General features: G+C 47.2%; 1 protein-coding gene across 2 annotated transcripts in view; it reads left to right on the top strand.

Annotated features, from left to right (window-relative positions):
• LOC106570047 (angiopoietin-1) overlaps positions 1-17,883 on the top strand; it is a 73,185-nt gene that overhangs the window by 34,927 nt on the left and 20,375 nt on the right. Inside the window, exons 5-7 of one of the 2 annotated variants that reach the window (XM_014141976.2) lie at positions 11,455-11,579; positions 12,546-12,647; positions 15,116-15,282. In XM_014141976.2, the coding sequence (XP_013997451.1) occupies positions 11,455-11,579; positions 12,546-12,647; positions 15,116-15,282 (394 nt within the window). Of the gene's footprint in view, positions 1-11,451; positions 11,580-12,545; positions 12,648-15,115; positions 15,283-17,883 lie in introns of both variants that reach the window. The other variant, XM_014141975.2, reaches the window with a different exon arrangement.

The raw sequence follows: 17,883 nt of genomic DNA, 5'->3' as shown, positions 1-17,883 counted from the left end.
CATCCGCATACAAAAACAAATTACGAGAACATGTTCATTTCATATCATAATTTCATAGGAAGATAAGTGGGCCATGGTTGCTCCCCTGCAGGACCCCACAGCCAATCACCTTCGGCCTAGAATGTTTTCCATTAACGTCCACCACATCCACCATTTTAACTTGTAGAGCATGATACTATGATCAGCCGTGTCAAACCCCTTCTGCAGATCCAGCGTAACCATTCCACAGAAATGTCCCTTGTCAACTTCTTTCCTGATAAAGTCAGTTAAAAGCAATACACGTGTCAGTGGAGTTGGACTTTCTAAAACCAGACTATAGTTCGTATATACACTGCTCAAAAAAATAAAGGGAACACTAAAATAACACATCCTAGATCTGAATGAATGAAATAATCTTATTAAATACTTTTTTCTTTACATAGTTGAATGTGCTGACAACAAAATCACAGAAAAATAATCAATGGAAATCCAATTTATCAACCCATGGAGGTCTGGATTTTGAGTCACTCTCAAAATTAAAGTGGAAAACCACACTACAGGCTGATCCAACTTTGATGTAATGTCCTTAAAACAAGTCAAAATGAGGCTCAGTAGTGTTTGTGGCCTCCACGTGCCTGTATGACCTCCCTACAATGCCTGGGAATGCTCCTGATGAGGTGGCGGATGGTCTCCTGAGGGATCTCCTCCCAGACCTGGACTAAAGCATCCGCCAACTCCTGGACAGTCTGTGGTGCAACGTGGCGTTGGTGGATGGAGCGAGACATGATGTCCCAGATGTGCTCAATTGGATTCAGGTCTGGGGAATGGGCGGGCCAGTCCATAGCATCAATGCCTTCCTCTTGCAGGAACTGCTGACACACTCCAGCCACATGAGGTCTAGCATTGTCTTGCATTAGGAGGAACCCAGGGCCAACTGCACCAGCATATGGTCTCACAAGGGGTCTGAGGAGCTCATCTCGGTACCTAATGGCAGTCAGGCTACCTCTGGCGAGCACATGGAGGGCTTAGAAATGCAACCCCACACCATGACTGACCCACCGCCAAACCGGTCATGCTGGAGGATGTTGCAGGCAGCAGAACGTTCTCCACGGCGTCTCCAGACTCTGTCACGTCTGTCACGTGCTCAGTGTGAACCTGCTTTCATCTGTGAAGAACACAGGGCACCTGTGGCGAATTTGCCAGTCTTGGTGTTCTCTGGCAAATGCCAAACGTCCTGCACGGTGTTGGGCTGTAAGCACAACCCCCACCTGTGGACGTCGGGCCCTCATACCACCCTCATGGAGTCTGTTTCTGACCGTTTGAGCAGACACATGCACATTTGTGGCCTGCTGGAGGTCATTTTGCAGGGCTCTGGCAGTGCTCCTCCTGCTCCTCCTTGCACAAAGGCGGAGGTAGCGGTCCTGCTGCTGGGTTGTTGCCCTCCTACGGCCTCCTCCACGTCTCCTGATGTACTGGCCTGTCTCCTGGTAGTGCCTCCATGCTCTGGACACTACGCTGACAGACACAGCAAACCTTCTTGCCACAGCTCGCATTGATATGCCATCCTGGATGAGCTGCACTACCTGAGCCACTTGTGTGGGTTGTAGACTCCGTCTCATGCTACCACTAGAGTGAAAGCACCGCCAGCATTCAAAAGTGACCAAAACATCAGCCAGGAAGCATAGGAACTGAGAAGTGGTCTGTGGTCACCACCTGCAGAACCACTCCTTTATTGGGGGTGTCTTGATAATTGCCTATAATTTCCACCTGTTGTCTATTCCATTTGCACAACAGCATGTGAAATTCATTGTCAATCAGTGTTGCTTCCTAAGTGGACAGTTTGATTTCACAGAAGTGTGATTGACTTGGAGTTACATTGTGTTGTTTAAGTGTTCCCTTTATTTTTTTGAGCAGTGTATATATTTTTTATTGCTACTATATTCCTCTGTTCATAAGACAGCACAGTCAAAAAAAGATACAGGTCTGTAGATGCCCTTGTCTGTTTTGCTGCCGTTCTTGTGGATAGGGATCACTCTAGCATGTTACAAATCCATTGGATCTCTATCCTGCTCACAGATGTTGATTAAATGGGTGACAGATGGGTCAATAAGCTCAGCACCATCTCTTTAAAACCTGTCAGGGATATTGCCGAGGCCTGTAGCTTTGGAGCAGTTTAGTTCAGACAGTCTCTTGACAACTTCCTTTGATTGCGATAGAACAATACACGTTTTGACCAGACTGTACGGTCATATCATGATGCCAATACCATAAACATGGTTCCATACAGGGAGGCAGGGGGATACCTAGTCCTCTAAACTCTGCTTGAGGGAGAAGCCACAGTGGTCATTATTTTTCAAGAAGCGCCCGTTACTCAGTGTGGTGCTCTCTTTACGGTAATGGCTTATCATACTTCACCATAACAGCCTAGGCTGTGGTTTCCGCTTGAGTGAAATGTCAAACAGCCACCGTTTTGAGTAATCAACTCTCTTCTTCCTTTGTGTCTCCCTACGGCGATAATTAGGAGGAGCAGGGATTTCGATTCGCCCAACCGTTTGACCCCGTCAGCAACACGATCCTCAGGTTTAGTCAATGCAGTGAACTCATTACCAACACAACAGCAAAACCCACTTGAATCCAAGTCTGCCCTCCGTCACATTCAGTCACAGGAGATTTCAAGTAAAAGTGTGTTCTGGGATTGGTGGAGTTGTGTAGAGAGAAACCTTGCACCCTGTTCATGTTCGCTACTTCCTGCTGTGACGGCCTAGACCCCACACTGTTTCCTGTGGCTGTTCACCCATCCAACAGGAAATGAGCAGGCATGAATGGATATCTGAGCCATGGTGAGTGGATATGTGTAGGACAGGGTTAAGACGTGCTTTGTATTAATCATGCTGTTCTACTTCATAGCTTTAATGTTCCGTGCAAAATGGATTACCAGCGGCCTCTTTTCATAGCTCTGACAGTAGGAACATTTTATGGCAGGAGGTCCTTTGAGTGTCATTAAAGCTCTCGACTGATTGGCTCATATTAACCAATCACTGTGACGTGCCATGTTGTGACCCAAATATGTCATTAGGGTTTACTAAGTAGCTAAAACAAGTCGCTAACTGAAAAACAAGTCACCAACTGAAAAATAAATCACTAACTGACCTGGCAAGTAGTCTGTCATGTTCCACTTTGTCACGTAGTCAGCCATGTTATCTCCCTGTCAGCTCAGGGTGTTTCTGGGGTCACACGGGCATCCAGCACTTCCGCCGGGATTGGTGGCTGCTTTAGCGAGAGGAGAATGAAATGGAACATTGACGTCTTGGCTCTGTGGTTGGTCCGTTCCTCCTTCACGGTGGCGATGAGGGCCAACCAGGCACTGGGGTCACCCGATTCACCCCTGCCGAATAATTCAACCTATAATGGTTCCTAGGGGAGGTCCTGTCCAGTGGAGGTAAAGGGGTAGGTAGAGCTCAACTGATTGCCTGTTGCAACACTCCCGTTCCCAAACAGTGTCTAAATCTAGATGCGATGAAGCTCAGTTAGAAGGGAGGATTTTCGGGGGAGGATTTGTTTGTTTACCAAACGGATTTGTGTTTTTGTTCGGGGAGGGTCAGCTTTTTGTGCCATTGGATGGCGTCTACTCGAATTAAGCTCTGTTTTGAAAACTGAGCCCTAGAATTTCCTTTAATGCTCGGATTCAAATCATCATTGACACTTACTATGTGGAACAGTTTAAAAAGGGAGTTCAGATTCTAAAATGCCATAAACATTGTTACTGAAGTTTGTCCAGAAACGTACTTCTCGTTTATTTATACTTTATTTACATTTTCAATGCCTTTTCAACTTTTGTACTAGTTCAATCATCTTTGATGTGGCCAGATGCCACTGAGCTCAGGTTTGGGTCGTGATTATTACCAAAACCTTATTATAGTGCAATGAGCCAAGGACCGTTATTAATGGTAATTGACCTCAGTGTTGGAACACTTTTTAAAATCTCTGGCCGCTAAATATGATTTTCTTTCACAGTATTCTGTTATCCCATCTAATGAAAGGCATCAATCATTTTTATAGCTGGGATAGCCATGTCTGGAGGGAGTAGGATCTTATTTTAATTCCATGCATTTAGCTCAGAGTTCTATGCATTGCTTCAAAATGGCATTTATGGTGAGAGTAAATCATCAGGTGGCTTCTATTAAGGCCTTTTATGATTGAACTTTACTCATGTTTTAAGCATACTCATTTGTCTTGATGTGACACCTGACGCTGCAAAGATACTCTGGAGGAGATAGAGAGAATATCCATAAGGTGTGTAATTGCACCATCTATCCCAGACTTATATTGACCCTATTTGGGTTTGCTTGTCTTTCACTCAGATCTTTGTTTGTGGGTTTGAGTCAATTTCATTTTATTTTTAACATCCTTTCAAATTCAATTGAGTCTGTTCATTTTGGTTCCTTTTCTTGTGTTTGTGTCCATGTGTGTCCATTTGACTCCATGGGGTGCCTTCAGGGTCCACAGGGAAATGCATAAGGGACCATTTCAATCCTCAGGGGTCTTTGAGGGGCCTCTCGGGTCTTCTTGCATCCATGTAGGTTCATGAGAGTCCTTTAGCTCTGCGTCTCAGCCTCTCTGGGTCCATTTGGGCTCATTTGGCAAGGGTACTGATTTATGCAAACACCCCAGCCCTGCTGTTCTTTTCACATGAACCCCCCACTGAATACGAGTCCCCACTGAACCACAAAATATTTGTCTGTAAATAAATATTGGGACATAAATAATATTTTCAGAGCCAGGCTGAAAGCTGTTCAATGGTGCCGCTCCTATAGCAGGGAGTCCCCAGTCTCTGGTAGACTTCGACCACGCCGTTGATTGTGAAATTTGTCCTCCCTGTGATGGACTTTGAGTCAGAAGGTTCCCCTTTGACACCGACCTCTCCCACCTCTCTAATGCATCCTGCCATCTCCCAGTATGAGGTAAATTGAGGCACGACAGGGACGGCCTTTTGTTGTGTTAGACTATGCAGCGCAAGGTCCCACTCCATCAACCTGTCACAGCAGGATATTCTTGTCACTGACACTCAATACTTTGTCAAAATGGCCGAAATAATACGCCTAACGGGCATCCTGTGTCTCCACTGACTGTTCAGCTGAGAGGGGAGGATCAAAGTGGAGTCTAAGGATCACTGACACATTTCACCATCCAGTGACATCCCCTTTAAGTAAACAATCCCAATAGTAAAAACAATGGTGCCAAAACTGAGATGCTCCCCCTCATTTTGGAGGGGGGGAAATGGAATTTCCATCGATATAACAAGGGCTAGGAGGGTAAATATAAACCACTTGTTATAACAGGAACTTGAAATGAATAGCTTGTAGTATTTTGTCCTCAGCCCCTTGCTTGGTTTCAAAATATTGCCGCCATAATTATCTACAGATGGAAATAGACACAGCTGCCTCTTTGAACAGGCCTGTCAAAGGCAAACACCATCTCTCTCTGGGCGGGAGACCATCCACTTGACAAACTGCTTTTGTCTTGCTAATAAGCCATCCAGTCACCCTCTGATTTTATCATGAGCTATATGGATATCCACACAGAGACCTTGTAGTTCGGCTTCTGTGTCACTTTTCTAAAATATTAGTTTTCTGGAATGTCAAGATGGTAATCATGATAAATGGACACTGTCAGTTTTGATATTACAAAACCCCCCATGCTTGATGACTCATATGTGACATGAAACTAAAGGTAGTTCATTATTTCTTTAAATACTGCGATCATAAATGACATACCAGTATAAAACGTCAAAAGGCTCAGTCACTGGGTATAGATTTATATTACTCTGTAAACTCAGCATCAAGGTCATTCACATTTTTACTGATACAGATATACAGCACCTGAAATTAATTTCCAAACAGTGTTACTGCAGGCTACATTTTGATTTGAGCATTGCACAGCATGCTGTCTTGGTTGAGACAAGAACAGTCGATTATTGACGTCGTTATACTCTCATCAGCATACCCCCCCCCCCCCATTTGACTTAATCTCTTTTTATCGCTTAAAGCATACCTATGTTGGATGACCTTTCAACATGGAGCTCTTTTCAATATATTCTAACTCACACTGTCACGGCTTCTGCCGAAGTCGATGCCTCTCCTTGTTTGGGCGGTGCTCGGCGGTCTTCTAGCCATCATTGATCCATTTTTCATTTTCCATTGGTTTTGTCTTGTCTTCCTACACACCTGGTTCCAATCCCATTCATTACATGTTGTGTATTTAACCCTCTGTTTCCCCTCATGTCCTTGTCAGAGATTGTTTGTTGTTATGCTCGTGATATTCGATATTCGACACGGCATGACAGAATCTCTGACCAAAATATGAAGTTAGCAGGAGAAGGTACCCCGGACATGGAGGTGGAGGAGCGCATCCAGGAGCATACGGAGCTAAAAGGACTCTCATGAACCTACATGGACGCAAGCAGACCAGAAAGGCCCCTATAAGACCCCTGAGGATTGAAAAGGTCCCTTATGCATTTCCCTGTGGACCCTGAAGGCACCCCATGGAGACAAATGGGCACACGTGGACGCAAACACAAGAAAAATAACCAAAATGGACAGACTCAATTGAAGTTGAAAGGAAGCTTTACCATCTGGGCGCCGCCATGGATCGCGTTGTCCAGAATATGGACCACTGGGAGAGACGGGGAGTTCTTCCAGTGCCTCCACCAGCACAACCTGGGTCTATCCTGAGCGCCCCTTTTCCGCCTGAACCCAGTGGGATCCGTCTCTCCATGCCACAGGGGTATGACGGAAGTGCTGCCAACTGCCAGGGTTTCCTCCTCCAATTAAACTTTTATCTGACCACGGTCCACCCAGCTCCATCGGACCGTGAGAAGGGTTTCGCCCTCGTCTCGTGCCTCACCGGGAAAGCCCTGGAGTGGGCCAGCGCCGTGTGTGGAGAGGGAGATGCGGCATTGGACCATTTTGAGGAGTTCACCCGCCGGTTCCGGTCAGTCTTCGACCACCCACCCGAGGGCAGAGCGGTGGGTGAGCGCCTCTACCATCTGAGGCAGGAGACGAGGATCGCCCAGGAGTTTACCCTGGAGTTTAGGACCCTGGCTGCCGGCGCGGGATGGAACCACAGGGCCCTGATCGACCATTACCGTTGCAGTCTGCGTGAGGATGTCCGTCAGGAGCTGGCCTGTAGAGACACCACCCTCACCTTCGACCAGCTGGTGGATATGTCCATCCGGCTGGACAACCTGCTGGCTGCTCGCGGACGTCCAGATCGGGGTCTGGTGGTTCCATCCTCCCGCACCCCCTCTCCGATACCCATGGAGCTGGGAGGGGCGGTGCGCAGGGAGACCGGAGGAGGTTCCCGCTCGTGCATCATCTGTGGCTGCAAACGTCACACTGCTGGTCGGTGCCGGGTTGGACGCTCTGGCGTCACCCCAGGTGAGCCGGCACTATTCTCACCCAGAGCCCTCTGTTGCACATATATTTGTGTCTGTCACTTTTCCTGAATTTTCCCTGCGTTCCCAGCATAAGGCGCTAGTAGATTCAGTCGCGGCTGGGAATTTTATTGATAAAGCGTTAGCTCATAGTTTAGGGACCCCTATTGTACCTGTGGATGTGCCTTTCCCCGTTCACGCCTTAGATAGTCGGCCATTAGGCTCAGGGTTTATCAGGGAGGCCACCACTTCTTTGAGTATGGTGACGCAGAGGGGTCACACGGAAAAGATTAGTCTTTTCCTTATTGACTCTCCTGCATATCCCGTGGTGCTGGGCCTACCCTGGTTAGCTTGTCATAACCCCATTGTTTCTTGGCCACAGAGGGCTCTCACGGGGTGGTCGCGAGAGTGCTCAGGTAGGTGTTTAGGGTTTTCCGTTTGTGCTACTACGGTGGAAAGTCCAGACCAGGTCTCCACCGTGCGCGTTCCCCCAGAATATGCCGATTTGGCTCTCACCTTCTGTAAAAAGAAGGCGACTCAATTACCACCCCATTGACGGGGGGATTGTGCGATAAATCTCATGGTAGACGCTGCACTTCCCAGGAGTCACGTGTATCCCCTGTTGCAAGCGGAAACGGTGGCTATGGAGACATGTCTCCGAATACCTGCTCCAGGGGTACATTCGGTCCTCCACTTCACCCGTCTCCTCGATTTTCTTTTTTGTGAAGAAGAAGGATGGAGGTCTGCGCCCGTGCATTGATTATAGAGGTCTCATTCAAATCACGGTGAGGTACAGTTACCCGCTACCTCTTATCGCCACGGTGATTGAGTCAATGCACGGGGCGCGCTTCTTCACTAAACTGGATCTCAGGAGTGCGTACAACCTTGTGCGTATCCGAGAGGGAGACGAGTGGAAGACGGCATTTAGTACCACCTCAGGGCATTATGAGTACATCGTCATGCCGCACGGGTTGATGAATGCACCATCAGTCTTCCAATCCTTTATAGACGAGATTTTCAGGGACCTGCACGGGCAGGGGGTAGTGGTGTATATCAATGACATTCTGATATACTCCGCTACACGCGCCGAGCATGTGTCCCTGGTGCGCAGAGTGCTTGGTCGCCTGTTGGAGCATGACCTGTACGTCAAGGCTGAGAAATACCTGTTCTTCCAACAGTCCGTCTCCTTCCTAGTGCATTGCATTTCCACATCAGGAGTGGAGATGGAGAGTGACCGCATTGCAGCCGTGCGTAATTGGCCGACTCCCACCATGGTATAGGAGGTGCAGCGATTCTTAGGGTTTGCCAACTACTACCGGAGGTTTATCTGGGGTTTTGGTCAGGTAGCTTCTCCCATTACCTCACTGCTGAAGGGGGGCCCGGTGCGCTTGCAGTGGTCGGCTGAGGCGGATGGGGCTTTAAGTCACCTGAATGCTCTGTTTACCTCGGCTCCTGTGTTGGCCCATCCGGATCCCTCTTTGGCGTCCATAGTGGAGGTGGACGCATCCGAGGCTGGGATAGGAGCTGTGCTCTCTCAGCGCTCGGGTACGCCACCGAAGCTCCGCCCCTGTGCCTTCTTCTCTAAGAAGCTCAGCCCGGTGGAGCGAAACTATGATTTGGGGGACCGGGAGCTGTTGGCTGTCGTCAAGGCTTTGAAGGCGTGGAGACATTGGCTTGAGGGGGCTAAACACCCCTTTCTCATTTGGACTGACCACTGTAATCTGGAGTACATCCGGGCGGTGAGGAGAATGAATCCTCACCAGGCAAGGTGGGCCATGTTTTTCTGCCGACCAGGCTCCCAGAACGTTAAGGCAGATGCACTGTCCTGGCTGTATGACATAGAGGAGCGGTCCATGGATCCCACACCCATACTCCCAGCCTCTTGTTTGGTGGCGCCAGTAGTGTGGGAGCTGGACGCGGACATTGAGCGAGTGTCACGTGCAGAGCCCGTTCCCCCTCAGTGTCCAGCTGGGCGTCTGTACGTTCCGTCTGCTGTCCGCGACCGGCTGATCTATTGGGCCCACACATCACCCTCTCTGGTCATCCTGGGATCGGTCGGACGGTGCGCTGTCTTAGTGGGAGGTACTGGTGGCCCACTTTAGCTAAGGATGTGAGGGTTTATGTTTCCTCCTGCTCAGTGTGTGCCCAGTGCAAGGCTCCTAGACACCTGCCCAGAGGTAAGTTACAACCCTTACCCGTTCCACAAGGGCCATGGTCGCACCTGTCGGTGGATTTCCTGACCGATCTTCCACCTTCACAGGGTAACACCACGACCCTAGTCGTTGTGGATTGTTTTTCTAAGTCCTGTCGTCTCCTCCCTTTGCTCGGTCTCCCTACAGCCCTACAAACTGCTGAGGCCCTGTTTACACACGTCTTCCAGCACTACGGGGTGCCTGAGGATATAGTGTCTGATCGGGGTCCCCAGTTCACGTCAAGGGTCTGGAACATCTGGGGGTCTCAGTCAGTCTTACCTCAGGTTTTCACCCCGAGAGTAACGGGCAGGTGGAAAGAGTTAACCAGGATGTGGGTAGGTTTCTGAGGTCTTATTGCCAGGACCGGCCGGGGGAGTAGGCGGCGTTCGTGCCCTGGGCAGAGATGGCCCAGAACTCGCTCCGCCACTCCTCCACTAACCATCCTGTTCAGTGTGTATTGGGGTATCAGCCGGTTCTGGCTCCTTGGCATCAGTCAGACTGAGGCTCCTGCGGTGGACGACTGGTTCCGGCGCGTGGAGGAAACATGGGACGCCGCCCACGTCCACCTTCAGCGCGCTGTACCGCAGTGAGGCAGGGTCTGGCTCTCGACCCGAAACCTGCCCCTCCACCTGCCCTGCCGGAAGCTGGGTCCGCATTTGTGGGGCCGGTTAAAGTCTTGAGGAGAGTGAACAAGGTATGTTATTGGTTACAGCTTCCCCCCGATTACCGCATTAACCCCTCGTTCCATGTGTCTCTCCTCAGGCCAGTGGTGGCTGGCCCGCTCCAGGAGGCTGAGGTGCAGGAGGTTTCTCCACCCCCTCTGGACATCGAGGGGGCCCCGGCGTACTCCGTTCGATTCATCCTGGATTTGAGACGTCGGGCGAGGGGCCTTCAGTACCTCGTGGACTGGGAGGGGTTTGGTCCGGAGGAGAGATGCTGGGTTCCGGTGGAGGACGTGTTAGTTCCTTCCCTGCTGCGAGAGTTCCACCGTCTCCATCCGGATCGCCCTGCGCCTCTGGGTCGTCCCCGAGGCCGGTGTCGAAGCGCTGCTGGAGCCACGCGTCAGGGGGGGTACTGTCACGACTTCTACTGAAGTCGATGCCTCTCCTTGTTCTGTCAGTGCTCGGCGGTCGACGTCACCGGTCTTCTAGCCATCATTGATCCATTTTTCATTTTCCATTGGTTTTGTCTTGTCTTCCTACACACCTGGTTCCAATCCCATTCATTACATGTTGTGTATTTAACCCTCTGTTTCCCCTCATGTCCTTGTCAGAGATTGTTTGTTGTTATGCTCGTGATATTCGATTGGTGCGCGACGGGTTCTTGTACCCACGTTTATTTTATTATGTACTTTGGTTTTGGAGGTTTTGTTTTACGTTATTAAACTACTCCATTTATACCAAGTTTGATTTTCCTGCGCCTGACTTCCCTGCCACCTACACACACGGCATGACACACACCTTATGTAGGTTACCTGACAAATGGATGGGTGGACTTGCAGAAAAAAATGTCAAGCGACAGCTCGGCTGTCATACAGTTTATTTTGGTAATGGATAGAAAGCAGTGGCCAAGTGCTGAGCACAGGGCTTTTAAAGACCTCATTGACATCTGTCAGTTAAATATGTCATTTGAAAATGATGGCATAAGGAAGTTGCTTGTTGATACTTTGAAAGTAAAACTCAATTTAACTGTGACAGTTTAAAAATGCTAAGTCTGAGACGGCTGATGTTTGTTTTGCTTAGAAGTACAATAGACGACACTGTCTATTTTCTGAAGTCTTTCTAGTACCCGTCTGAATTTCCACAGCCTGAAGTTGTGAGGCCAAATATGTGTCCCATGTTTCCTCAGTAGTCCCAAACAGCACGAAGAGGGTGGACGAAGAGAAGAAGTTTCGGGACTGTGCCGATCTGTACCAAGCTGGCTTCCACAAGAACGGGGTCTACACCATAAATATCAATGCCCAGGAGACCAAAAAGGTGGGAAGACAGAACTTAATATAGAGACTGCCATGTGAAAAAGGCTACCATTTCATTCAATAGCTATCAACACTCTTTGATGGGTGTTTAATGGAGTTTAGTGTGTTTTTTTTACTAGAGCAAGCTTCAACTCTGTCCAAGAGAGCCAAAGATATTGACCCACTGGAGAGCAGCCAATGGAGGGGTGCTATGATAGTTATTGGCTGCTTCAGTGCTTCAGGAATAATCAAAGGCTCAAAATATACAATTGGTAGCCTGATGAGAGCAAGGGTACAAAAGAGGTTGGCGGGGGATAAGGAGGGGGGTGAAACAGGTGTTCACCACCTCAACAGGGTGCTGCCAGACCTCAGACAGATGGCAGGGAGGTTCGAGGGGGAAGGTTGGTGGAGGAGTGAGCGATGAGGCGGAGATTAAGGAGAAAGCATCGTGTCTGGTTTCTGAGAATAATTCTGTCAGGGGGGGTACATCTCTTAATTATACCCAGACTGGGCGCTGTGTGTTCAGCTGGGGTCTTGGCCGAGGTGAGAGTCCTCCTCCAGACCTTCTCCACTCCTCAAACAAAGAGCACCACAGCAGATAGATACCCCTGTTATCAGCTTACACAGGACAGAGGCCAGGGTTAAGGGCCATGTTCCACCCAGGTGTCCGCTGGTATGTGTCCAACTCCACTCCACTGGCCCCCTCCACTTTAATCTGCACCAGGCCTGGGATTGGGATCACCTCCTGGGAGTTGTTAGAGGATCAGGAGACATTTATTAAGCTTGAGGAGGACTCAAAATACCTCAAATTCCCCCTGATGATTCATGAGAAGGAATCTAGTTAGGCCCGCTGTATTTCAGAATGATGGTTCACAACAGAAAGTTTAACCTACCATGTGCTCTAAAACGTTAGATAGGACCACGTAGAATGTGTTTGTAGGGGGTCTGAGAACTTAATGAATGTCCGTGTGTGTGTGTGTGTTTACAGGTGCATTGTAACATGGAGATCGCTGGCGGCGGATGGACGATCATCCAGCGACGAGAGAATGGCAGCGTGGACTTCCAGAAAACGTGGAAGGAGTACAAGATGGTAAGACAAGAAGAATAACACACAACCCAAATCTACAGCACCACACCCACAAGATACAGCCATGCATTGATGTGGAGTCTGTTTCCAACACACATCCTCCGTCACAGTAAATGATGACAAAATGGGTGTACTCTCGCCTCTCTGTCTTGATTTAACATGTTGAAATTGAGGTAGGATTCTCTTGTATTCTCAAGAGTGGCCAGGCCCATGTGGAACACTCCATCCACATGTGACCTAACCGGCAACACCGGCTGTACCTCTAGAACATCTGCACACTGAGAGGGATTCCCCAACCCCTCAGATTAGAGACTTACGTGTCGGAGGCTGGCGTGAAGCCCAACCCAACCCTGGGCCTGACACACTGTTGTTCTTCTTTTTAAACAGGGAAGCATTAGTCTGAAAACAATACATTTAGTCTTATGTAACCGGGCCAGGTGTTGTGGTCATCATCATCATCTATTGAATAGGGAATGGATAGCGACTGGTGGGCTAATAGAGGCTCTGTTTGGCTTCAGGCACGATGAGTGACCCCATTGCCGTTCCTATTAGCTGTAGTGTATGCTACCACAATGTAGTTAGAATAGCAGCTGGACACCAGATTCAATATGGAGGGTGTTTTAATGACCGATCTGGGCAGATGGTAATAGATGATCTGCAGAGGGTAAACATAGATTTGGCAAGGGTGAAAAGGTTGGGCTCGTTTGGAGGGTAAAGAGGTACGGACAGAGAGTACAGCTAGTTAGAAGCCGTGAGGGAGCCATGGCACCCCTCCAGCCAAGAATGGAGAGCGTGGAATACATGTGGCAATGGAATCAGCACGGACCCTGGCACTGCCACCGAATACCCGGCACACCATCGGTGTGGTCCTTTGCCTCCCTCAGAGTTCCTCCTTGAAGAGATTGATAGTGTTTTATTGTGTGATTAAATGAACTGCTGTTGGTCTCTGTGGGCTCGTGCGAATAAATTCAATACACTTGAAGGATTCATAAATATTAGTCAAACTTCGATGGGCTATTCCCATTTTGTGGGAGGATGGAAAGCACTCTGGTAGCATTCCCTACTATTAGTATGTGATCTTATGACCGTAATGTTTATAATTACAAGAGCAATGCTGATAGAGTATGTGTAGCAGGAGAATAAATGTTGCATGCATTCTCTAACCAGTATGAGACACAAATCAATTTGACAATTTGCATACCTTATTAAATACGTGTTTGTCTGTATAACCGTATGGCACACTTTATGAAATAAAACTTTCTATCAGTCTTTGTCATTTTACAAAAAAATGTACTTCTCTACCCAACAATACTTCAAACCTCCTCTCTTCAAACCGATAGATGCATTCAGCCAGGTTTGCGTGTGTATGAACACTCTAGTGTGGAACAATAGGAGGGAAGCACTAGCACCATCCCTGCCTTCAGCCAGGTTTCCAGAGATGAAACGGAGTCACAAGAGGTGGCATTGGACAGCGCTAAAAGGCAGATCTTTCAGAGGAGGGAGTCAGATTGAGTTAAGGTCGTGGCCCAGCCACTTTCTAATTCCACCCACACAGCAGGACGTGTCTCAGGCTGGAGGAATGCCCAATATTTACTTTCCCTCTTCCACTCTCCTAATCACCACATGCTCTCGGCACAAACACAGACATCTCCGCCTACAATCCACCCCCAACCCTTCCCGCCAATCATTAATGGAACAGTCCAGAGCTCCAGACCAGTCTCTAATACTCCCCATTGCAGGTTAGTTACTGCTGCTGCTGTCAAAAGCACTTTGTCTACGATGGGAGTCATTGTGATCACATATAAACGTGGTAATTGTTGAAATGATATGAGAAGGCATGCATGGCATTGCGTGTGTCTGTTGTCATTCTTCTGGACTGTGTAATGAAGAGGGTTTATTACGCGTTTGGTTTGGGTGGGGAGAGGAAGGGTGGAAAAGGTGCTTTGTGTGCCTTTTATCAGCTGGACCCAGTTTACGCTGTCATAAACAGGTAGGGCTATTTATGTGCGGTTTCATACTTTGTGTTCCACTGTATGAAATAATCCATGTTATATGTTGTAATATGTACCTGGTTTCCCATTATTTCGCTCGGTTGAGTGAGTCTCTCTCATGGCAGTCACTATTAGTGAGACCAAGCCAATGTGCATGAACAGAAAAGTGTGTATAAGCATTTATATGGTCTAAAGGGACATTTTTAATGGTAGACACGATAGCCCAGTCTGAAGTCAACATTTTTGTTCGCTTTGGCGTCAACCCTGAAGCTGTCATTGATGATGACATCAAAAAAAGGTCTGAAATAATAACTGACAAAAATGTTAATAGAAAATGGTGGAGAGATTGCATCTTTTCCAGGAAGACCTTGGAAGGGATCTGGAATTACTTATATCCTGTATCCCGGATTTGACAGTAAGATTCCTTATGGGCCTGAGTGATGACTCTGGCCTCCTCTTCCTCTTCTTCCTCTGTTGCAGGGCTTCGGGACGGTTTCTGCAGAGCACTGGCTGGGGAATGAGTTTGTATACCTGCTGACCAGCCAGAGGCAGTATGCCCTCCGTGTGGAGCTGACCGACTGGGACGGACACCAGGCCTTCTCCCTATACGACCGATTTCACATCGACAGTGAGAAACGCAACTACAGGTACTATTAACGAGCTGTATCTACAGTGCCTTCAGAAAGTATTCATACCCCTTGACTTATTCCACATTTTGTTGTGTTACAGCCTGAATTCATAACGGATTAAATAGATTTTTTCTCTCGCCCATCGATACATAATGACAACGTGAAAACATGTTTTTAGTAATTTATGCAAATATATGAACATGAAATACAGAAATATCTCATTTACACCCATGAGTAAAAACCTTGAAGAAGCACATTTGGCAGCGATTACAGCTGTGAGTCTTTATCGGTAAGTCTAAGAGCTTTCCACACCTGGATTGTGCAACATTTGCCTATTATTCTGAACCAGGTTTTCCTCTTGGATTTTGCCTGTGCTTAGCTCCAATTCCATTTATTTTTTATCCTGAAAAACTCCCCAGTCCTTAGCGATTACAAGAATACCCATAACATGATGCAGCCACCACTATGCTTGAAAATATGGAGAGTGGTAGTCAGTAAAGTGTTGTATTGGATTTGCCCCAAACATAACACTTTGTATTCAGGACAAAAAGTGAATTGCTTTGCCACATTTTTTGTAATATTACTTTAGTGCCTTGTTGCAAACAGGATGCATGTTTTGAAATATTTTGATTCTATACAGGCTTCCTTCTTTTCACTCTGTCAATTAGGTTAGTATTGTGGAGTAACTACAATGTTGTTGATCCATCCTCAGTTTTCTCCTATCACAGCCTATCAAACTCTGTAACTGTTTTAAAGTCACCATTCCTCTCCGGCAACTGAGTTAGGAAGGACGCCTGTATCTTTGTAGTGACTTGGTGTATTGATACACCCTCCAAAGTGTAATTAATAACTTCACCATGCTCAAAGGTATATTCTGTGTCTGCTTTTTTTTACCCATCTACCAATAGGTGCCCTTATTTGAGAGGCATTGGAAAACCTCCCTGGTCTTTGTGGTTGAATCTGTGTTTGAAATTCACTGCTCGAGTGAGGGACCATACAGATATTTGCATGTACAGAGTTGAGGTAGTCATTCAAAAATCATGTAAAACACTAATATTGCACACAGAGTGAATCCATACAACTTATTATGCGACTTGTTATCTAAATATTTACCCCTGAACTTATTTAGGCATGCCATAAGAAAATGATTGAATACCTATTGACTCAAGACATTTCAGCTTTGCATTATTTATACTTGATACTTGGTTCTTGAATAAGGGGTGCAACTTTTTGCTTCTTTAGAGGGTTAAATATGCTTCAAACTGTGGCAGATGCTTGGATTCGTTAGATGTGGAAAACTACTAGAATATTACAGAAAGTTCCGAGCAATCAAATGTCTCTGAGAGGAGATGGTCTGACAATTCCAATTGAGGTGATTCACCGGATTTGTAGTCCCTTCTGATAAGAAGCTACTTCAGTTTCTAAATGTCCTCTTTTCAACTTTAGATGGACTTCTGTTTGTTTTCCAAAGATATTATAGCCATTTATGTTGCCGGGAAGGGAGACACTTACAGCTTGGCTGAAAAGCCTATACTTCAATGGTGTTTTGCAACGTCGAGTAGAGAGTGAGGCGATTGTCATATGTAATTTGTGGAAATGTCTTGGATTGTATGACGACAGGATTTACTTTAAGAAGTCTGCCTCTTAAAGAGTTAGGACCTGGTGCGCACACTCTCTAGGTTTTCTCTGTGGGCTACAGAAATGTTTTTTACGAATTGGGAAAGGTCAACCAATTTGTTTTGATTTGCTCTGAGACTAAATTCGGGTTTATTTGTCCCATTGTGAGGATTGGATAACTCCCTTTTTACCTCTCAGCATTTGATACTGACCGCACAGGCACTGACTTCCTTCTCCCTATGGCATGGTGTTTGGCAAAGGGAGATTTGTTAAGTGCAGAGGAGGACAATGTAGGATACGGTTCAAGGGGGGATAATTCAGGTATGTTTATCTACGTAAAAGGACACTTGAACAGGGATAGTGATTTATTTGCACTCAAAGTAGATTATTTTGGACGATGTGGTCTCCCTTCCTCCCGCTCTCTCTCTCTCTCTGTTTCTCTCTCTCTCCCTCTCTCTCTCTCTGTTTCTCCCTCCCTCCCTCCCTCTCTCTCTCTCTCTCTCTCTCTCCCTCACACACAAAAAATAAGCAAAGAGCCGTACACATACTGTAACCTCTTTCTATTTTGATGGGGGAAACTGTGGTTGTTTGTGTCTTCAGGGCAGCAAGAGGCGTCTTTGGGACAAAATTTTGGTTTTAGGGAAGGAAGGCTCGTCTGAGCTCGGACTGTTCAAGACTGAGTGGAGCAATCTAATCGGCCTGCTGATCACTATAAATAGATTTGTTCTCGCAACTAGTTGTGGTATGATAATCACTCATTGCTTCTCAGGAACATTGGCCAAAACAAACCAGAGGTCCAGGCCTCAAACAAACTGGTTGGAGAGAGCTGCCATCTATGTTCGGTTCTCCTCGGCTCTGGCACCTCCCCTTCGGAATCCCAAACAATCTGCAACAAGTTCTTCAATTAGCATTTGTTGTACGAGATTGTAGCGAGAGATACCATGACATTTTGTTTTGTTTTTGGATTCTTTTGGGCACCAGTGGTGGGGCTTTACTGGAATA

This window comes from Salmo salar, chromosome ssa14, assembly GCF_905237065.1.
Source record: "Salmo salar chromosome ssa14, Ssal_v3.1, whole genome shotgun sequence".
Taxonomy (NCBI): domain Eukaryota; kingdom Metazoa; phylum Chordata; class Actinopteri; order Salmoniformes; family Salmonidae; genus Salmo; species Salmo salar.
This window is presented reverse-complemented; position numbering and strand designations above follow the sequence as displayed.